The following is a 20291-nucleotide window of genomic DNA, read 5'->3' as shown; positions in this document are numbered from 1 at the left end:
TAACTTAATTTTTAAGGATTAATTATTCTATTGTTTATAAATTTTGGGGATAATTACAAAACTGAAAAGGTAAAATATATGAATTTTAAAAAACGAGGGGTAAAACCACAGAAGAAAGAGAATTAGATCTAAGGTAACCGGTCATTATACCTCACCCACGGAGGACCCCACCATAACGCTCTTCTCACTTCTTAGTTAACGCTTAAAACAGCCATTCAATACTCTCGATCTCCTCAGACCCTTCCAAATCTAAAAGACTCCCCACTTCTTTCGCGATAATGACCGACTCCGACAACACCTCCGCCACCACTCCCCCACCGCCGGAAAACAAGTCAGCTTCTGCTGAATCTCAGCAACAGCAAGAAGAGCCCAAGAAGCTCAGCAGCAGCGGTATTTCGCTGAGTATTTGGCCTCCGACTCAGCGCACTCGAGATGCCGTCATCGCCCGTTTAATCGAGACCTTGTCTACTCCTTCTGTTCTTTCCAAGCGCTACGGTACGATACCCCACGATGAGGCAGATGCCGCTGCCCGCCGAATTGAGGACGAGGCCTTCTCCGTGGCTAACCAAGCTACTTCTGCCGAGGACGATGGCCTTGAGATCCTCCAGCTTTATTCCAAAGAGATCAGCAAGCGTATGCTAGAGACTGTCAAGGGTCGGCCCAGGTCGGATTCTGCTGTCAATACTGATGTGGCATCGGTGGAGGCGCCCAGTGAGGAAATTTCGAGTTCCATTGGGACTGCGGCCTGATATTATTAGGTTTTTTTAGCTTCATATTGGTATGTTTTAGGATTTTCTTTTTCGTTTTTATTATCTCGATTACCGTTTGTACTAAATTATGGACATGATTACATGATAATAATTTTGTCACATTATTATCTAGGGTTTGTTTCTATTCTGACTCTTATATTACTGCGGGAACTGTTTCAGCATTTGTTTCGTCTTCCTTATCTATTTGGTAATATTATATAATATCCGGGAATCTTTGTTTTGCGACTTGTGGTCTCCTATTTTATTGATGAGTTTTATTCGAGCAAGTTTTTATCTTTTTAACCTGTATATCTGCGAGTATTTCGTCTGTTTTCTTCGGTTTTTATTTGAACCTGGCCTGTTGTTATTTTTCTGCATGTAATTTGGTTTCTTTATCGTTCACTCTCTTCCGTTGATGGTAATTCTGTTTTGCTCTCAATCACTTGCTTGAATTAAAATTGATCATTGTAATATATTGTGATAGTCACTCTGCTAAAATGGGAAGTTGAATGTGATTGAGAACTTGGGTAATTGGATTAGTATGAGAGAAAACAAGGGTTGGAGGAAAGTGCTGGAACACAAGGTCATTAAGCCTGAGTATTTGGTAGTCAACAATTTGCTACTGGACATATTATTGATTGTCCTAAATTTGAAATTAAGTTGCCTTGTCCTCATGAGTCTTGAGATCACCTATATACATCCTGTACTCCTGAGTCTTCAGATCATCTGTGGGAGATCCTGTATTCTCAAGTCTTGAGATCCCTATGGCAGATCTATAGAGGGGCAGGGTCGCAATGGGGCACTTCCCCCCATTTCTCTACAAAATCCTTTCAGGAGTATAGATGAATTTAAACTGGGCACTGCTTTCCTAAAGCACCAGATCACCAGGAGAGTGGTACATAAATTGAATTTCTCTCATCATGCTATGCTTAGTTTGAGGTAGAATATAATGTGAAAGCTGTCTGATTGCATCAAGAAGTACAAAAAGAATTTATTATGTGAAAATGCATTCTTGAATATTCATGTATGTTATTCTCTTTTCCATGTATAAAGAAAAGTATTTGTTGATTTCACCAGTAAAAGTTATGGACGCTCCATTGTAGCTCACTACTTGATGAAAGGCACATGCTCTATTGATCATTACTAATTATGGGATACCAAAGGAAAGTTGTTTCCTTTCCTCCCAAGTGGGATGGCATGTTTATTGCTAATTAAGTCCTCATATATTTCAACGTACCCCAAGATCTATACTTGCATTCAACCAACACAGAGTTGTCCTCTCTCCAATCTATGCTTTTAGATTTAGTACACTGTCAGATCTTTGTTTTTTTTTTTCCTTTTCTGATTCCAATATCCAGGCTTGGATTGATGGACACAACTGTGGAGCTCCTTGTGGCGTTTATGGCATTTCCTAGCCTGTGCTAACTATTAGTAGAATCTTAGAAGTTATATAGAGTAGTGGTAGCATTTAGAATGCGGTAGCTTTCTATCTCCTTGGTTGACTCGTATTATTCTGATTCCTGCAGCTTCTACCATTCCATGTAAGCAATATGAATTTGACATTTGTTTCAGCACAAACTGAGCAACAAGTCAACAACTACCATCATTTATGTGAAGGCAAGTGCATGTTACTGTCATATGATCTCTTTGCATTTGTTTGACAGTTTAATTTGTTGATACTACTGTGTAAACTGTTTGATAACAATTTTGCCCAACCATTTTAAGCTAAATATTCCCTAGCTCATAAAGGGTTAGTGAAAGCTGGGGCATGCCTGCAGCCCTTTTGTTGATATATGTTCTTTTTCCAAAAAAAGAAAAAATATTCACAATTCATTTTACTTGGGTGGATGTTTTTTTTTTCTCCTTTTTTCTGCTTGTCCTGTATGTGTTTCTATAACAGGATGCTTAACTGAAGTGCTCTATCATGGTAGCCTTGTGTTTTGCAGTTTGATGCAATTCCAACCTTTACATGCAGCATTAAATTTTGCCTGCTGTAATGCATATGGATTTAGCATATGTCTGTAGTCAAGCTTAATCATCAGGTTGAAATCGTCTTTCATATGCTTTGTAATGGTATTCAACATCACAAATGCATAATTATGTGGGCATTCTGTATTGTGAGCCATATCATTAACATGAACCTTCGTATTATAGGTTTCAGGCATGTATCATCTTGAATATTAACTTTCAAGTACATGAATATTCATGAATACCATGTTCCAGCTTGTTTTCTCTCTCTTCCAATGTTTTTTTTTAGGAGTGAGGACTGATTTCATTAGGTTGCATGACAGTTTTTACAGGATTGCAACTGTAATGGCATCTATGGAGATGAATATGATTGGCATTCTTTGCAGTGCTATGTTAGCTTTTTTACTTCCCCTTTTCAAGCATTAGAAATTCAGTCATTTTGTTATCGTTAGTGGCTTAATCTTATAGATTGAATGATCATAGGCTTGATAAAAGGAAAGTAAGGTTTTTCATGTATAAATATGTTGTAATATCTATTTTAATATACACAAGAAAGATTACTCTTCTACATAGTATCGATCCTCTATACAAAAGATTTGAATTTTTTTTTCTCTTTCTTTTGTTATGTTTGGAGACTTAGTGCTCCATTTATGTTGTTTTTTTTAGATTACCATATAGGGTGATATTTATTTCTCAGCGCCCACCTAGGAAGGACGTTGGAGAGCCGACGACACTGCCCTGAAGAGCCGATGGTTGTCCGATCGGTGAGTGGCCTTCACGCACTACAACAAGCTTTTGACGTCGTCCTTCTCGCCAGTGCGTGGAGGTGCGTCGCGTGTTCGTTTTTGCTCTGATCACCATTGTCGGAGTCGCTTTGAAGTACTCTTCAGTTATGTGGTCAGTTTGTCGTTTGAGTGTTTTGTGGTGGTTTTTTTTTTATTGCATTTTTTGTTACTATTCACGTATTTTGGTGGTGTTCACTTTTTTTTCTTGTGCCTTCCAATGCCATTGCTTTGGGCGGATTGTTTTCATTGCTGAAATTAAAAACACTATAGCTGATGTGATTCTTGTGATGACTAAAATCATGGAACACAAATTAAATGGATCTAATTTTCTAGATTGAAATAAGACTACCCGTATTTATTTACGAAGTATTGGAACGGATGATCATCTTGTCAAGGATCCTCCAACTGATGACATTAAGAAAGATTGGTTAAGGGATAACGCTCGATTTTTTGCGGATCCAAAATTCAATTCATAGGGAGATAATCAATTTTATTAATCACTGTGAACTTGTTAAAAAATTAATGGATTATTTGGAGTTTTTATATTTTGGAAGAGGAAATATTTCTTGCATTTATGATGTGTGTAAGGCATTTTATCGAGTTTAGAAATATGATAAAACTCAGACCTCATATTTTATGAATTTTAAAAGAGTGTATGAGGAACTTAATGTGTTGATGCTTTTTAGCACAGATGTGAAAACTCAACAAGTTCAACGAGAGTAAATGGTCGTTATGAGCTTCCTTGCAAGTCTCTTTCCAGAGTTTGAGATAGTTAAATTTCAGATTCTTTCTGACTCTGAAATATTATCGTTACACATGATGTTTTTACTAGGGTGTTGCGTACAGAATCTTCTTCTCCATTTTCTTCATACACCACTAGTGATCTTATTAACCACAATGACAGTGACAGACAGAATAACAGAAGTGGAAACATGGGCAGTGTTAATGGTGATAAAGAATCGCAGCGTTCTGGGGAAGCAGTTCCTAATCATGGTCTCTAGTTCTAGTGCAGAAATTCAAACTCAATTTAATATTACTATTTGAATATTGTAGAGTGATAATGTTAAAAAATATTTTTTATGAGAATTTCAGCGGTTTTCATGGGTTGACGCTCCTTCATAAAGTGGAGTTGCTGAATGAAAAAATCGACATCTTTTCAAAGTAGTCAGAGTTGTCTTATTCCAAATGAAAATCTCTAAATGCTTTTGGGCTAATACTGTGTCCATTGCTTGTATTTTTATCAATCGTATGACCTCTGTTTTTCATAGTGATATCTTTTAAAACATTTTATTTTCCACTAAATCTTTGTTTTCTATTGAACCACGTATTTTTAATTATACTTATTTTGTTTGTAATGTTCGTCCACAAATTACTAAAATGGATCTCAAATTACTCAAATGTGTCTTTTTTTGCTACTCTCGATTTCAAAAAAGGTATCATTGTTTTTCTCCTGATTTTATTCGGTACCTTATGTCTATTGATGTAATATTTTTTTAGTCCATTATATTATTTCCACCGTCATCTGTTTATGACATACAGAGGGAGGAAGATGACCTTTTGGCATACACTGTTCACTCTTTGTCTCATCCTCAGAATATTCTTGCACCTTCCACTAATGTGGCAGGTTGCCCTCCCATTTTTCATGTTTATTCCAGACGCTTAGAGAACTTTGATTCCACTCTACTACCAGTTTCTTCATCTCTTGATATTGTATATTCAGTGAGCGTGGTTAGTTAGTTTATGACTTTTCCTACTATTGCTTAGTGGGATGTTGTGGGACATATTTTTTGCTACTCGAGAGGGACTCCAGGACGTGGCCTCTGCTATGCTAACCATGGACATTCAAACATTGAATGTTTTTGTAATGTTGATTAGGCAGGTTCGAAGGTTAGGAGGTCAACCACTGAATATTGTGTTTTTATGGGAGATAACATGGTCTCATGGAGAAATAAGAAGCAAAATGTAGTCTCTCGTTCTCATACTGAATCTGTATATAGAGCCATGACACAAGCCGTAGGCGTGAGCAGTATTCGGTTCAAACCGAAAAAACCGACCGAACCGAACCGATTTAAAATTTTGATTCGGTTTTTTATACATTTCGGTTTGGTTCGATTTTTAATTTCAGAAATTTTGGTTATTTCGGTTCGGTTCGGTTTTGATCAGAAAAAAACTGAAAAAACCAAACCGAACCGATTAGTGATAATAATATATTTTTTCAATAATATATAGAAATTAAATCATATTAAAATTAAAATATTTTAATTAAATTTTAAAATATTAAAAATAAAGTGTAAAAAATAAAAAAATTATTAAAAATCGAAACCGATCAAACCAAACCGAATCGAACTGAATCAGATCGGTTTGGTTCGATTCGGTGTCTGATCAAAATCGGTTCGGTTCGGTTTTCATAAACACTAAAATTTTGATTTTCGGTTTATTCGGTTCGGTTCGGTTTTGAACCGAACCGACCGAATGCTCACCCCTAACAAGCCGTATGTGAAGTCTTGCAAGTGCGTCAACTGTTGGAAGATGTTGGGTTCACAAATTTAATGCCTCTCTAAGTTGTAGTGTGATAATCAAGCAGCTATCCATATTACCTCTAATTCAGTATTTTATGAGATGACTAAACATATTGAGATTTACTGTCATTTTATTTGTGAAAATATCTAATTAAGAGTGAAAATATCTAACAAAAAATAATCTTAATGGGACATATCAGAATTAGAGAACAATTAGGAAATATTTTCACTAAAATTCTAAATGAGATTCGGGTTGATTACACATAATAAATTGGACATGATTAATATCTATATTTCGAACTTGAAGGGAGTGTTGTAAGAAGTAAATATTAATAGATGTGTTAGTCCCTTAATCTTAGGGATTAAATGATTATAGTCTTGATAAAATAATTCTTTTTCTTTTCTAAATAAGGTTTTTCATACATGTTGTAATCTATTGTAATATAGATAACAAATATTACTCTTCTTACAATTATATTTTGGGAAATGAAAGTCTGGTTAAATGCTTGGATCTTGTTACATTCATTACATGTGAATATTGTTGTTCTTGAATGATGAAATTTCCATATGCAGACATGTTATTGGTATTTCTAAGCATCCGTTGATGCATCATCATCATCAAAGTAACTATTTCTTGTCCTTAAATTAAAATAGGTTTGTGGCAAGTAAGAACAAACATATAAATTTTGTTAGTTGGAAGGGGTGGAGGAGGAACCATTTTGCCCTTAAATTAAAATAGGTTTGTGGCATGTAAGAAAACAGACGTGTACATTTTGTTGGTTGGAAGGGGCGGAGGAAGAAGCATTTAATTCTCATATCTGATCCCTCCTAAAGAATTACTTTTAACACGGAAATAATTGTTGTGCCTCAATATCCAGGTGTTTAGATAAATTTATTGAAAATTATCCGGATGAAGTTTCCTTAAAATTCAGTCTCACGTTGTAGAAGCTATATATAATTGGGGAGCTAAAAGGTATTCGGATAACTATTTTATTTGTATGACATTTTGTTTTCCTTGATGAAATTTGGGAGAGTTAGGCCTGATTCATTGGACGTATCAATGGCTTTTACGAGGAATATACAATACGATGAGTAGTTATTGGTGCTGCATGTTTCATGGTTAAAATGTTAAAATCCTGTAAAAGTTGTTTGTTAATTTGATTGTTCGAATTGAACAGTAATTTTGGTTCAAAACCAGTGTTGACCCTGGATTACCCTTTTCTAATTAGAAAATGCCCTTTTAATGTAAAATCTCGGCGGGAAGAAAGGAGACAGAGATTGCACTGTTCGAGAGTATTCTTCATGCGCCATTAAGGCTTGTGAGGACGCTGCTTATAGACTGTCAGGTTCGACATGGGATTGGTTCAGGTTCTAAATCAAACCGGCTTTGTCCAGCTCAAATTCAAACTTAGCCTTAGCTTAGTGAAAGGTTATGAAACAATTTACCCCATTAATTTGAATTATGGAACTCGATGCGGACCGAACTAAATCAGACTGCTGACAAACTTGATTAAATAACTTCAAATCTTTAGCTTAAAGCAATAAAATTAGGGTCTGGACCATCTTAAAAGTGTTTGACATAGATTCGCTTTTGATTCATTTTCTTTCTAGTTAATGATCGCAGCTCCAATGGACATATCTGTAGACGGTGCATCATAGCAAGCGTAGTATATATTTGAATTTTTATCATATGAATGGGTACACCTTTTTTAAGTTCCACCTTTTATTTGGAGGACGTCACGTTGTTCACTATTTCAATTAGGAATGACAACAGTGTGGGGGCGAGGATCACTCTCACTTTATACCTGCCTCGTTGAGATTTGGGAGAGCTGTGGGGCAAGGATAGCTTTTCCATAATTTTTTTTTTTAATTTTACTTATCAATATAAAAATATAAATTTATTTATTAAAAATAATAAATTATATATTAGAAATATAAATTTAAAAGTAATTATAATAATATAGATGTCATTTTTGTTCAAATTGTATATAAAAATTAAATTAATTTTTGTAATAAATAAATATCAGGCGTATTAAGAGAAGAACTACCCAAAATCGATCTAGGTAGGATGAATAGTGAAAATTAATAAGGTTATTGATTTGAGAACAAATTGTTAGGTTTAACCATGCAATCCATCTAAGGCTTATTATATAAAAATGCGATTTTTATATAGACTTTTTGATTAATTTAATTTTAAATATTATATTTAAAAAAAATCATTCAATATTTTTAGAATACCATTGCTACAACATGAATATAACAGCATGGTGAAATAATTTTGGATTTTAATCTGGGTGCTGCCTTTACAGTGCAAAGCAGAGTTCGGAGAGGAAAACCCGTGACAAGCTGAGATGTCAACTCTGAGGAATCCCATCAACTTCTTAAAGTTGTAATTTGGGCACATGGCCTTTTCATCTAAAGTCCGCACCGCACCAGTATCTTTGACCAGAAGTTTTTACCAAGTATTGCTGCTTAATTATCCCATATTTCTTTGAATTCGACACTGTAATTAATCATTTGTTGCATTAGTCTTCCATTATGAATTCTTAATAGTCATTTTCTTAAAGCGGATACAAGTACACAAGTAAAATATGTACACATGTGGTTAAGGCTAGATGAAATTTTAGGTGTCTGATGTTTTGATGGGTGGAAAATAGAAGTTGATCCCTGAAAAAGGACAAAAGAAGAGTCGCTGCTTGTATGTTCTGTACGATCTACTATTCTTAGTCAAGTTCATACCATGCTGTGTTTAAAAGATCCGACACTTTTCTTTTTGTCTCTCCTGCAATTCTGTTCTATTATTGACAGATGCAAAATTGCAACACAAGGAAAAAAACCTAATTAGAAGCATTTCATTTTGAGTATGCATGCATTATTACTTAATTTAATTCATAATCATTTAGTTTAAAGTTCAAACGTATGACGTTATATAAATAATAAATAGTAAAAAGGAGAAAGGCCAGGGAATTCAGATGTTAGGTAGAGAGCCTATGGAACTTTTTCTTTGTTTTTTTTTTGGAAGGGAGACTATGATATTGATTTATTTGAATATTGACAAGATGTTCGTGGCTGGAATTTACAAGAAACTGATGTCCTCAATTTAGAGATGACGAAGGACACGCGAAAATTGGCCAAATTGCATCAAAACTGTATCGCTACTGTCCATTTTCATTTGGACTAACAAATTACATGTATATATCTACGAGATTCATGATTCCTAGAAGACAAAATTGAAAGTAAACAAGATTCACAACTGTCTCTAGTAGACATTCAAGATAAAAAAATGATATATGTAGAAGAGTATAGAAATGAGTTAATCTTCTGAGAGAGTAGTGTATATTTAGTGGCCGGGGCCTTTTTTGCTTGGTCCAGAAGCCAATGTAAACACCAAGCTTCTCACAGAAGTGCCAGTGTCACCAACGCTGGAGTTATTCGAAGAAACAGGCAATGAAGCTGCTCCACCAGCTGATTGATGAGCTACATCTTCTCGCTGCTGAGTCGATCCACTGGTTGGTGAACGAAGAGCTCTGCAATGGACAACGCTGATCTGTGTGAATAACAGTAGTACCACAAGTAGCAATAAACCTGATGAAACAAAGCAGTGACGCTTCATAGATGCTGCTGTCGTCATTGAAATGTAAATTAAATTGGAGTAAGTTTCAGAAACCGAAGATGTTAGTCGCAGAAGGCGCAATAGAGGTATAGCAATAGCAACAATGCAAGAATATTGTAATCAAGGTTGGTGATGGGGTGGCTAAGCCAAAGCAACATTTATATAAGGAATTTGTTGGTTGAGGACGGTGATGTGAAGGGCTTTGTAGGAAGAGGGGGTGGGGGCCATTACAAGATTATTTGACTTGGCATGTTTCTCTCGTTTCTCATTTTTCCTGTTGTGGCGACAAAATTAGCAGTTGAGAAGAGGAATAGAGAGAGGAATGGTATTATTTTGAAATGGTTGGTTGTGCTGTTACAATTTGACTTTGTATAAACAGCCTCTTTACGGAAGTCATAACTCGTCAGGAAGAAGCCTCACTAATCTACGTATCTTATTCTTGCATGGTTTCACACGGTTTAAAAGCGTGTTTACATCTGTATATGTATGATGCGGTGCCCCTTTTTCCTCCTTTTATTTTTGGGAAAATTTGATCACCACCACTCAGAAGGTGACATATATTTATGGAGATGCCACGCGTCAATTTGAATTTGGGTTTCATTTTGAAAAGGGAAATTTTGTTTTGTTAAACTGTTTTCCTGATTATCCTGACCACCTCTCCGACCACAAGACGGTGACGGTGGGTGGTGGGGAAGGGATACAAAAAGGACGTAGTACGGGATGTATGATTATGCATGCGTTGGCTTTGAATCTTATATATTATTAGTACTATTTAAAAAAAGGGAGGAGGAGGATAAAGCTAGCTAGACCGCATTCTAACGTTTACAATTGCTGCAAAAAAGCCCAAAGATAGATTAGCTGTCGCTGTTAGAGACTTTTGAAAATTGAAGGCATATACAGTATACATCTGGTTGAAATGCAGATGGAAGTTATATTTGTCAAAGGAAGGAGCATGCCTATATGCTCAACATTTTCAATACACTATCTCTTCTGAGTAAATGCAACTGACCCACTTCATGGATTCAATTATTATATCTATATTAATGACCAAAACTGGATTTGCAAACTAATATTCGCATGAAACCCAATCCATTTCCAAGCAAAATTGCATTCATGCAGGTTTTTACCTTACATTCACTAAGCCATTTGCTTTATTTTTACCTTTTTGGGTGATATGTGCAAGCTTGCAATTGTTTCAAGAAGTCGTCGCCCCTTATTCACATGAATCCATACGCTCGTGTGTAGTTTACAAGCATATATATTAATTTCGTAGAAAAATCCCCTCGAATCTCGATTTGATTATGTTTATATACCTTAATCCCCTCCACAATACATGTCTTCGATTTCATTACTTTTCTTATCCATTAATTATTTTAGAATAATTAAAAAAATAAATAAAAATTATGAAAAAAAAATATCTTGTAAAAGTCTTATATATGAATAATATCAGTTTCATTTCAAGAGATTGAAATATTAGTAAGAAGTCATAAAAAAAAACATTAGGCTGAAATTATTATATAAAAATTATAATAACATATAAATATAAATAGATTATTATAACTCTAATTTATTTTATTTTATTTTTAAAATTTTTTTAAAATATCTTTTAGTATTTAAGAATATTTTATTTTTTTTAAAAAATATAATTGAAAAATTAATAAAAAAAATAATTTTTAATTAATATACGTAAAAAAGTAAAATAGATAAAAAAATATGTGATGAAAATAATAATTTTTATTATTTTTTTTATAAATCCCAACGTTACTTAATTTTTTATAAAAATTAAAAAAAATGATTAGATAATAATTTTTATTATCTTTTATAAGTTATTTTGTTTAAAATAGGCTTGAGAAATGATTAATTATGTTTTCCTAATTTTACCCATATCTTTACTAAAATACAACAACTATTTCTACAATTACAAGCTATAGAAAACTACTGAAATTTGAATAATTAAGAAAACTAAAGAGTAATTTAGTGAAAATAAAAATTAATATATAATTTAATTATATTCTTAATTAATCGTATGAAAACTTCAAATGATAATTGAGTGAGCGAGCTAAGTGTCCTTATAATTATATTTATTGTTAATACGAGAAGAGACAAATGCATAAAGAATAATACAGACAAAGAATAAAGTTTGAAAAATTAATTTAATTTTTTTTTTCTATCACATGCGATGGCATTTATTAATAATTCCAACTACGAAATCCAATTCCACACAAATTTATATTTAAATTCCGAGTAGTTTAATTACAGGCGACTACTCCATATTTATTTAATTTTATCGGATTACCATATACCAAACAATTTAATTTCAATTGGGCAATGGCCAGTGCCTCGTGAGACATATGATGGTATAATACGTGATATTGATTAGTCTTCATAGCTTATAAAATTCTATCCCAAGACCCTTGTGGATCATGAGCAGAAAAATTAACGTAAATTGTAAACACATCAATTTTTTTTAAAATTAAATAAGATAGTATATTCTTCAATGTACAAATCTAAAAAATGACACCAGAGATTAATACACTTCAACAAAGAAAACTGAAAAGGACGAAAACAGACAAGGAAGGCTGCAGTTTTGTCTAAAATATTATGCTCAACATTCCTATAAGGCACTCCATGACAGCAATCATTCTTTCCCGCAATTTTAAAGGAGATTTGGTGAGAAAATCTGGGCCACCGTGTGGGCGGCAGGATCCCAACGAAGCCGAAACTTGTCAGTTTGACAAACATCCTCACTCGTATTATGGTTTCAAATTCGCAGCTGGGACCTGTGCATGGGGGTTGATATTATTCACGGGCTGGAAAAACACTAGCAGTAGCCAATTTTTCAAAGGAAATCTGCTTTAGGAATTGTGAATTTTGGCACATTAATTCCACTTGTATTATCATTTTGACCTTGATTCTGTAGCCCAAATGGTGTATGAACCATACATTCCGCAATATATATAGCCTAACCTCATGGGTTATAGTTGTAAATTAATAATTCTATTTCTAGCTAATTACGATTGAATTTTAAATTAAATATATTTTTTTTAAATAATACACCGATTTAGCCTAGAACTGCACGGCGACTCTAATGATGAACACCAATAAGACGCGTGAATCAAACTCAAACTGATGCAAAATAAATAAAGCTTAATGCTAAACAACTTGGTTTTAATATTAGCATCTGCTTGAAGGTAATCCTTCCCCGAGTTTTTTATTGTAAAATCTGTGCCATGAGAGTCCATGAATCTTAAAATTCTTCCTTCTGCAAGGTCAACAACACATATGTCTCTCGCTGCTTCATCTCCTCCCATATATATACCCACCAAAACAGCCCATTCTTCTCACTGCATCTTTCCCACCACCACCCCTGAGGTACCAAAGCAACAATGAAGCGTATTCCTCATATTTTACTTTTACTGATCAGCTCCATTATTATGTTGCTTCTTCTTCTTCTCTCGGGTACCGCCAAGGTGGAGGGCTCCAGGCCTCTCGGGTATCGGCTTCCTTCTACCAACTCACAGAAGATCGCTCTAGATTATTCTGGTCCCAGTAGAGGAGGAATCGGCCACGTATCTCTACCGTATTCTGCCCACACTCACACCGGGATTGTTCACAACTGACCATTAACTTTCTAACCATGATCAGCTCAACATTTTCTGTATTTTTGTCTCCTCTTTTCTGCAGGTAGCTTAATTAGTTAAGAGTTTTACATGCTGACTGTTGTATTATTCTTTGCTTTAGCCATAGATAAAAATTGAATTTAGAATATTTTTTCCCCTTAGATATTAATTGGACTTTCAAGTCTAATTGGCCCAATAAGATCTTATAAATAGCTCAATCTTTTTGATCTTGGTACAATTAAAGCCCAATCTTAAAACAAGTAAATTCCAATTTTAATTTGATGGCTGAAAATGGTATTTTGAGGAATTCCAAGGTGAAGCATTCTTGTAACATGGGTTTTTTCTACTTTTAATTGAGATTCAATTAAAGTTATAAAAATTTTAATAAATGAGTTTAATATTATTGAATTAAACTGCCTTTTAATTTTTGGGAGGATTAGGAAGAAAGTTGAAATTAATTAATTAATTAAAAACTATTACCTAAATATATAAATTAATATGCAAAAAAAGAAAAAGATAAAAATTTAAATATCGTAGGATAGCCATCTCGACTCACTAGTATGAAAGCTTGATAGGCTTAAAGGAGGTTGCAATACTCTCCATTTGTAATTGAGAATTTCCATGTAAACGAAAAAACTGTCCAAAGCTATTGCAATATTGCTCTTCTCTTAAAGAAAGTTAAGCTTAAAAGTGTTGTCGTTTTTGGATGGATGATATGTAAATATATCGGTTTTTATGTGGGTTTTATGCTATTTTACATTATATTCACATGGACCCACTTTAAATCAGAATTTCCATGTTGAATTATAAGAATTTGGACTTTTTCAAAGACCTTCAATAATGAAACTAAGGTGCATCTTCTTGTAGCCGGCGAGAAGAGTACGCTGCCTTTATAGGCTTAGGAATGGTTAGGTTGCATTTGAAAGGAGAGAATTAAGAGTGAGAAAGAACTTTTCAAATTATGTATGCTATTTAGATTCACTTAAAAAAAAAAAAAGTCCAATAATTAATTATATTGGTTTGGAGTATCATGTGATGAAATGTGCGATAGATTAAATTTATGCCAAAATTTTCCCTCAATAGAGACTTTGACTTTGACTTACCCGTCGTGCTTCACTAATTTTTAAGCAAAGTCCAAACCAACGAGACTTTGCAGAGCAAACCAGAACACAAGTTCTATTTCGCTTTGCTTACCATGTTAGTAGAAAACAACACAGAGAAAAAAAAAACCATAAACACAAATAACCACGGCCAAGAGTCTTCTGTATCAAGTTTGAATTTTCCATTGGTAGATTCGGAAGGTGTCTTCTTTGGATTCATATTTATTAGTTTCATGGAAAAACCTTATTCGACTAATCGTATATTTAAGTGCCCCACTCCAGGCTAACTCGGAACAACCTTATTCGCTATGAACAACTCCAATATGCATACCTATTTTTTCTTCCTTGTGTTTGCTTTGATTATATCACCTCTTTTTTCTGCAGCTTATTCTGTTCTAAGAGGAGGTTCGTATCTCTCTGTGGAGAATCAGGGGGACGTTCTGATTTCACCAAGGGGAGGTTTCTCTGCCGGCTTTTACCCCGTTGGCGATAATGCTTATTGCTTTGCTATATGGTTCAGCATACCATCTTGCAGTAACAACTGCACTGCTGTTTGGATGGCAAACCGTGATTTCCCGGTTAATGGAAAACGCTCAGAGCTCTTGCTGCTGAAAACCGGAAATCTTGTCTTAACAGATGCCGGTAAGACCACTGTTTGGTCAACAGATGCTCTTCCAAACCCAGTAGAATTACGCCTTCGTGATACTGGTAATCTTGTTCTGCAGAATATGGAGGGTGATGTTCTATGGCAAAGCTTTGGTTCGCCAACTGATACCCTTCTTCCTTTGCAACCTCTCACAAAACATACGCAGCTTGTCTCATCAAGAAGCCACACTAATTTTTCTAGCGGTTTCTACAGGCTAATTTTCGATGATAAAAATCTTCTTCGTCTTCTCTATGAGGGTCCTGATGAGGTTTCAAGTGTTTACTGGCCATATCCATGGCTTAAAGACTGGGAAGGAGGGAGGTTCCCGTACAACAGTAGTAGAATTGCTTCACTTGATTCGTTGGGAAAATTTACCTCATCAGATAATTTTGCTTTCATATCATCGGATTATGGAGTGAGCCTCCAGCGAAGACTAACACTAGATTTTGATGGTAATGCTCGACTGTATAGCCGAGAAGAGGGGAGCGCGACGTGGGTTGTTACATGGCAAGCGAAATCTCAAGTATGTGAGATACATGGAATTTGCGGTCCTAACAGTACATGCAGCTACAATCCACTTTCTGGTAGCAAATGCTCTTGCCTTCCGGGATATAAGATGAAGGAAATTGGTGATTGGTCTTATGGTTGTGAACCGGAATTCGACCTCTCGTGTAGCAACCATGCGGAGATCGATTTCATTCAACTCAGACATGTTGAGTTTTATGGCAATGATGGCAATTTCTATCCAAATGTCAGCTTAGAGATGTGCAAGAAATTATGTTTAGAATCGTGTGATTGTGAAGGATTCCAGTACAGGTATATTGGGGACACTATAGTCCCTTACTGTTACCCTAAGATGTTATTGTTAAATGGGCAATATACACCAAGCTTCGGTGGAGACTTCTATCTCAAAGTTCCTAAAACAAGCCTATTATCGGGTAATCAGGTTGCATCAGGATCTGGATTAAATATATGCTCCTCCGAACATTCTAAGACTTGGGCCTTGAACAGAGTTTACGCAAGAAGCCCTGAAAATGGGACCTTGAAGTTCATGCTTTTGTTCACCTATGGGCTTGGGGGGGTTGAGATTGTAGCCATCCTTCTCGTCTGGTGTTTCTTGAACAAGTCGCAGAAGGATTCCAATGAAGCTACACAGAACTACCACCCTGCAGCAACTGGATTTAAAAGATTCACTTATTCTGAGCTTAAAAAGGCAGCCCAAAACTTCAGCCTGGAAATTGGAAGAGGAGCAGGAGGAATCGTATACAAAGGAACGCTTTCTGACAATCGAATTGCAGCAATCAAGCGCCTCAATGTAGCTAACCAAGGAGAAGCGGAATTTTTAGCAGAAATCAGCACCATTGGAAAGCTTAATCACATGAACTTGATAGAAATATGGGGCTATTGTGCAGAAGGAAAGCACAGGCTTTTGGTGTACCAGTACATGGAGCATGGTTCCTTGTCGAAAAACCTCTCTGCAGACACCCTTGATTGGCAAAAGCGGTTTGAGATCGCACTAGGCACTGCAAGAGGACTTGCCTATCTGCATGAAGAGTGCTTAGAGTGGGTCTTGCACTGCGACGTAAAACCTCAAAATATACTCCTGGACTCAAACTACCAGCCAAAGGTATCGGATTTTGGCTTATCCAAGCTACTAAGTAGAGGCGATTTGAATCACTCAAGCTTCTCAAAGATAAGAGGAACTAGAGGGTACATGGCTCCGGAGTGGCTTTTTAATATGCCCATCACATCCAAAGTAGATGTTTACAGCTACGGGGTAGTGGTGTTGGAGATGGTGACCGGGAAAAGTGCAGCAGCAGCAGGAAGTGATGGCATAGAAACAAATGGAGCAATAGATGAGCACAAAAGTTTGGTGAAACTGGCGAGGGACGAGATGATCATAGCTAATAATGGAGTAACATCATGGATTAAAGAGATCATAGACCCTAAGTTGAAAGGTAACTATGACCAAGCAAAGATGGAAGCTTTGGTTTCAGTAGCCCTGCAATGTGTGGAGGAAGACAAAGATGCCAGACCTACCATGAGCACCGTGGTTGAGAAGCTTCTACTTGTCTGATTATTAATATTATATCATTATATTCATATTTTGTCCATAAAAATGGCGTCTAAATAACAAGGAAACAGGAGGTTTTTCCATACAACGTCAACAAAAAAGTGACAACTGGAAATTTTAACCTTTTCCTTTGACCGTTTTGGGCGTGGGGCCTAGGGTTTTTTAATAATCGCTATGATATAAATTTTCCACTTCCGTCTAAGTATTTTCTTTTCTTGGACCAATTATGATTCAGTTTGTGTAGGTACCACGTAATTAACCAGCAAGTTTAAGGAATTAATTAATTCAATCGACAATTTTAAAACAGTAGGATTCTTAAGGTTGATTACAAGATTTTCTATTGGTTTTTGTTATTTGTTTTATATGATTGTAATTAAGTGGTAATTAAACTTGTTATTAACGTATGCTAATATTCTAAGCATGATTGAATTTAGACTTAATGACTTTGGAAGATGCAGCCAGCAGCCAGCAGCCAGCAGCCAGCAGCCAGCAGCCAGCAGCCAGCATGCCTAACCTCTTTTGGAACTAAAACTTGGAAAATGCCAATGCCATCAGCACATAGATATTTTCCATACTTCTATAATATATATATATATATCATCTTCCTACTAATTAATTGGTATTTAATGTTTGTAGCAATCAAATATTTTTCTTTGGAAAATAAGAATATAACCTTTGATCCAGAGCCAATCATAACGATATTAATGGTGCATTAAGTTTTTACAATTTTACAATCCACACTCTGGAATTCGGAGAATATTGAATATTTGGATAGATTACTAAAATAGAAAGAAAATAATAATATATAAAATAACTATTATACTCTAAAAATTAAAATGGATATGATTTTAAAATATGAGTATTTTTATATGAATAACTTATTAGATAAATATTTCGAGGTAATTATAAAAATTTGGGAATAGCATTTTTCAATTTTGTTCCTCATTTATTTAATGTCAAAACAAGGGAATTTAAAGAAATTAAATCGATCAGACGAATTGAGTTTTCTTAATTTGAGTTTTTCATTGATTAGTCTTCATGGATTTTGACATGCACTATATTTGTTAGTTTTTCTTATTTTGCAGTATTAGATTAACACTGTTACGATTAATTTATCTCTTATCTTTTACTATATAAGGAAACGATAATAAAATTAAAATTTATTGAATTTAAATTTTTAAAATTATAAAAAATTTATAATATATTTTTTAAAATATAAGAAATAATTAGTTAATTTTACTTTTCTAAAATTAATGAGATTACACAAAAACATGTCTGTAATTGTTGTTCTTTTTTATTTAAACTTGCACCTTTAAATAAAACGCAGTCGGTTTCAAAGAGCTTACAACTCTGGAGATGCCTTTTTCATAATTCGTAGCCCATGAACTTACAACTCCCTCTGATGTCTGATTTTGTTCTGTTAGGGTTGTTATAGTTGGTATAAATACTGAATTAAGCTGTAAATGGGATATCAATCAAATAATATAATCATTTTCTCTCTCTCTTTCTCTTCTTCTCCCTCTCCCTCTCGATCTCTCTTCTTTTTTCTTACTTTTTTTTCTATTCTACCTTTCTATACCTCTCCCCTTTCCTCTATTTCGTTTTTCCCTTTCCTCTATTTTTTGATTGAGTTAGGCAGAATCCTAAGAATTGGTATCAGAGCAGCATAATTCTAGGACAGCTTCCTATTTCTTACTCTTCTTTGATTCTGAATTCTTTTTCTTTTTTCTTCTCTTTGTACTTCGAAAGCCATGGGTGGAAATTAGAAGCTTCAAGGTAATCAAACCTTTGGGAAACAGAAATTTCATGCAGATTCAACATAGAATGGAACAAACTCATCAAACCTTAATACAGAAACTGGATCAATTATTAGAATTACTAGCTCAAGAATTGGGCATGACCATTGCTGCCCGATAAAGAAAGGTGTAAGCATTTAGATTTTTCCAATCTTGAAGAAGAATATCAAAATTTTCATGGTGATAATGGTCCCGTGGTTAACAAAGAAGGTGCCAAAAATTTTGGTTGTTTCCATCTTAAAAAAGAAGATCAAGAATGTGAAGGCAATGAGGATTAAGTTCTTAGCCTCAAATTGAATTCTTCTTTTCAGAAGTATTCTAAAGAAATAGAATTTTCAAATCAAGATGATAATATAACAAGACATCATGAAAGATTTAATAATCCGATCCAAGAAATTGTTCCTTCGGTTGACAAGAATGTGCAACGTAAGTGCCAACTAAACTTGAAGCCTTTTGAATATTCCAAATTGAAGGAAGAAGATACAGAGTTTATAAAAGATGTGGCTCTTATCGGAAGGTTCAAGTTTTATGGGTGCTTTGATTGTCTAGTGGAATCTAAAGGTAATGATGGTAACCGGATCCTGAATATGCATCCTGAATATGCTGGTCATGGCTGAGTCGTGCTGGAAAGGTCAGCACTTAACTCTATTAAAATCCAATATATAGGTCTGCTTCACATATAAATTGAGGACTTACTATTGAACCCATGGGGCAACAGACCCTATAATATCTGGAATCGTGTCTACATGGTGCCAGATGAAAGTAAACAGTAACGATGGAAAAGAGCGCAGTACGTCCATACATACGACCAAGCGTGACTATGGCATAAGGTACGGATACAGAATGACGGTTATGCATCACTAGAGGATAAAGAGAAAAAGGAATAAAGGAATCAGAGGAGAGACAAAGCAGACCAAACTTACCAAAATACACCTTAAGCCTACCCTTTACTGGATATCAAACATCAATTAGCACCGTCTGTAGGAATGAAAAAGATCTTTTCATCACCGGAGTTCTTATCCTCATTTCACCCAAAAATCTTACACAGGCATAAAACTTCAGGACGGATGCTAGTATGGTCGATAGAAATCAGCCCATACTGTCTCATTTATCAATCTCGGATAGCAATCAAATTCAAGCCTTAGCCGACTTTATAACTGAATGCTCCTTCAGCTCGAATAAGAAAGAGTAGAATAATGCATTGCCGAATTTAGTGAAAAAATGGGTAAAAGGGAAGGTCAGTCCAAAATCATGTTATTTAACCAAAAAAAAACCATGTTACACGTTTATTGGGTGTCTATCAGACACGCTGGCAGTGGATAGAGGAGAACAATCCTCTCATTAGGTAAGAGTGCTCTAATCTTATAAATGGTGGTGTCAGAATAGTCGTTGAAAAAATAACGAGAAAAGGAGGAAGAGGT

The 20291-nt window shown here is 35.0% G+C and overlaps 2 protein-coding genes across 5 annotated transcripts; both read left to right on the top strand.

The window, feature by feature from the left end:
• Positions 1 to 199: 199 nt before the first annotated feature.
• LOC110605851 (MFP1 attachment factor 1) lies at positions 200 to 3827 on the top strand. 4 transcript variants are annotated; one of them, XR_006349488.1, is made up of 3 exons: positions 200 to 778; positions 2276 to 2366; positions 3415 to 3827. XR_006349488.1 is itself a non-coding variant. In XM_043953652.1 (2 exons), the coding sequence occupies exon 1, from the start codon at positions 279 to 281 to the stop codon at positions 747 to 749; it is 471 nt and encodes a 156-aa protein (XP_043809587.1). In that variant the 5' UTR covers positions 200 to 278; the 3' UTR covers positions 750 to 778; positions 3415 to 3827. The 4 variants fall into 4 exon arrangements, 2 of the variants coding, with proteins under 2 accessions (XP_043809587.1, XP_021600205.1); XR_006349489.1 differs by lacking the exon at positions 3415 to 3827 and adding an exon at positions 3041 to 3106; XM_043953652.1 differs by lacking the exon at positions 2276 to 2366.
• A 10550-nt stretch (positions 3828 to 14377) lies between these two features.
• On the top strand, positions 14378 to 17382 carry LOC110606352 (putative receptor protein kinase ZmPK1). Its single transcript, XM_021745120.2, has one exon. The coding sequence runs from the start codon at positions 14663 to 14665 to the stop codon at positions 17075 to 17077; it is 2415 nt and encodes an 804-aa protein (XP_021600812.1). The 5' UTR covers positions 14378 to 14662; the 3' UTR covers positions 17078 to 17382.
• The last annotated feature ends 2909 nt before the right edge of the window (positions 17383 to 20291 follow it).

This window comes from Manihot esculenta, chromosome 18 (genome assembly GCF_001659605.2).
Source record: "Manihot esculenta cultivar AM560-2 chromosome 18, M.esculenta_v8, whole genome shotgun sequence".
Lineage (NCBI taxonomy): Eukaryota > Viridiplantae > Streptophyta > Magnoliopsida > Malpighiales > Euphorbiaceae > Manihot > Manihot esculenta.
This window is presented reverse-complemented; position numbering and strand designations above follow the sequence as displayed.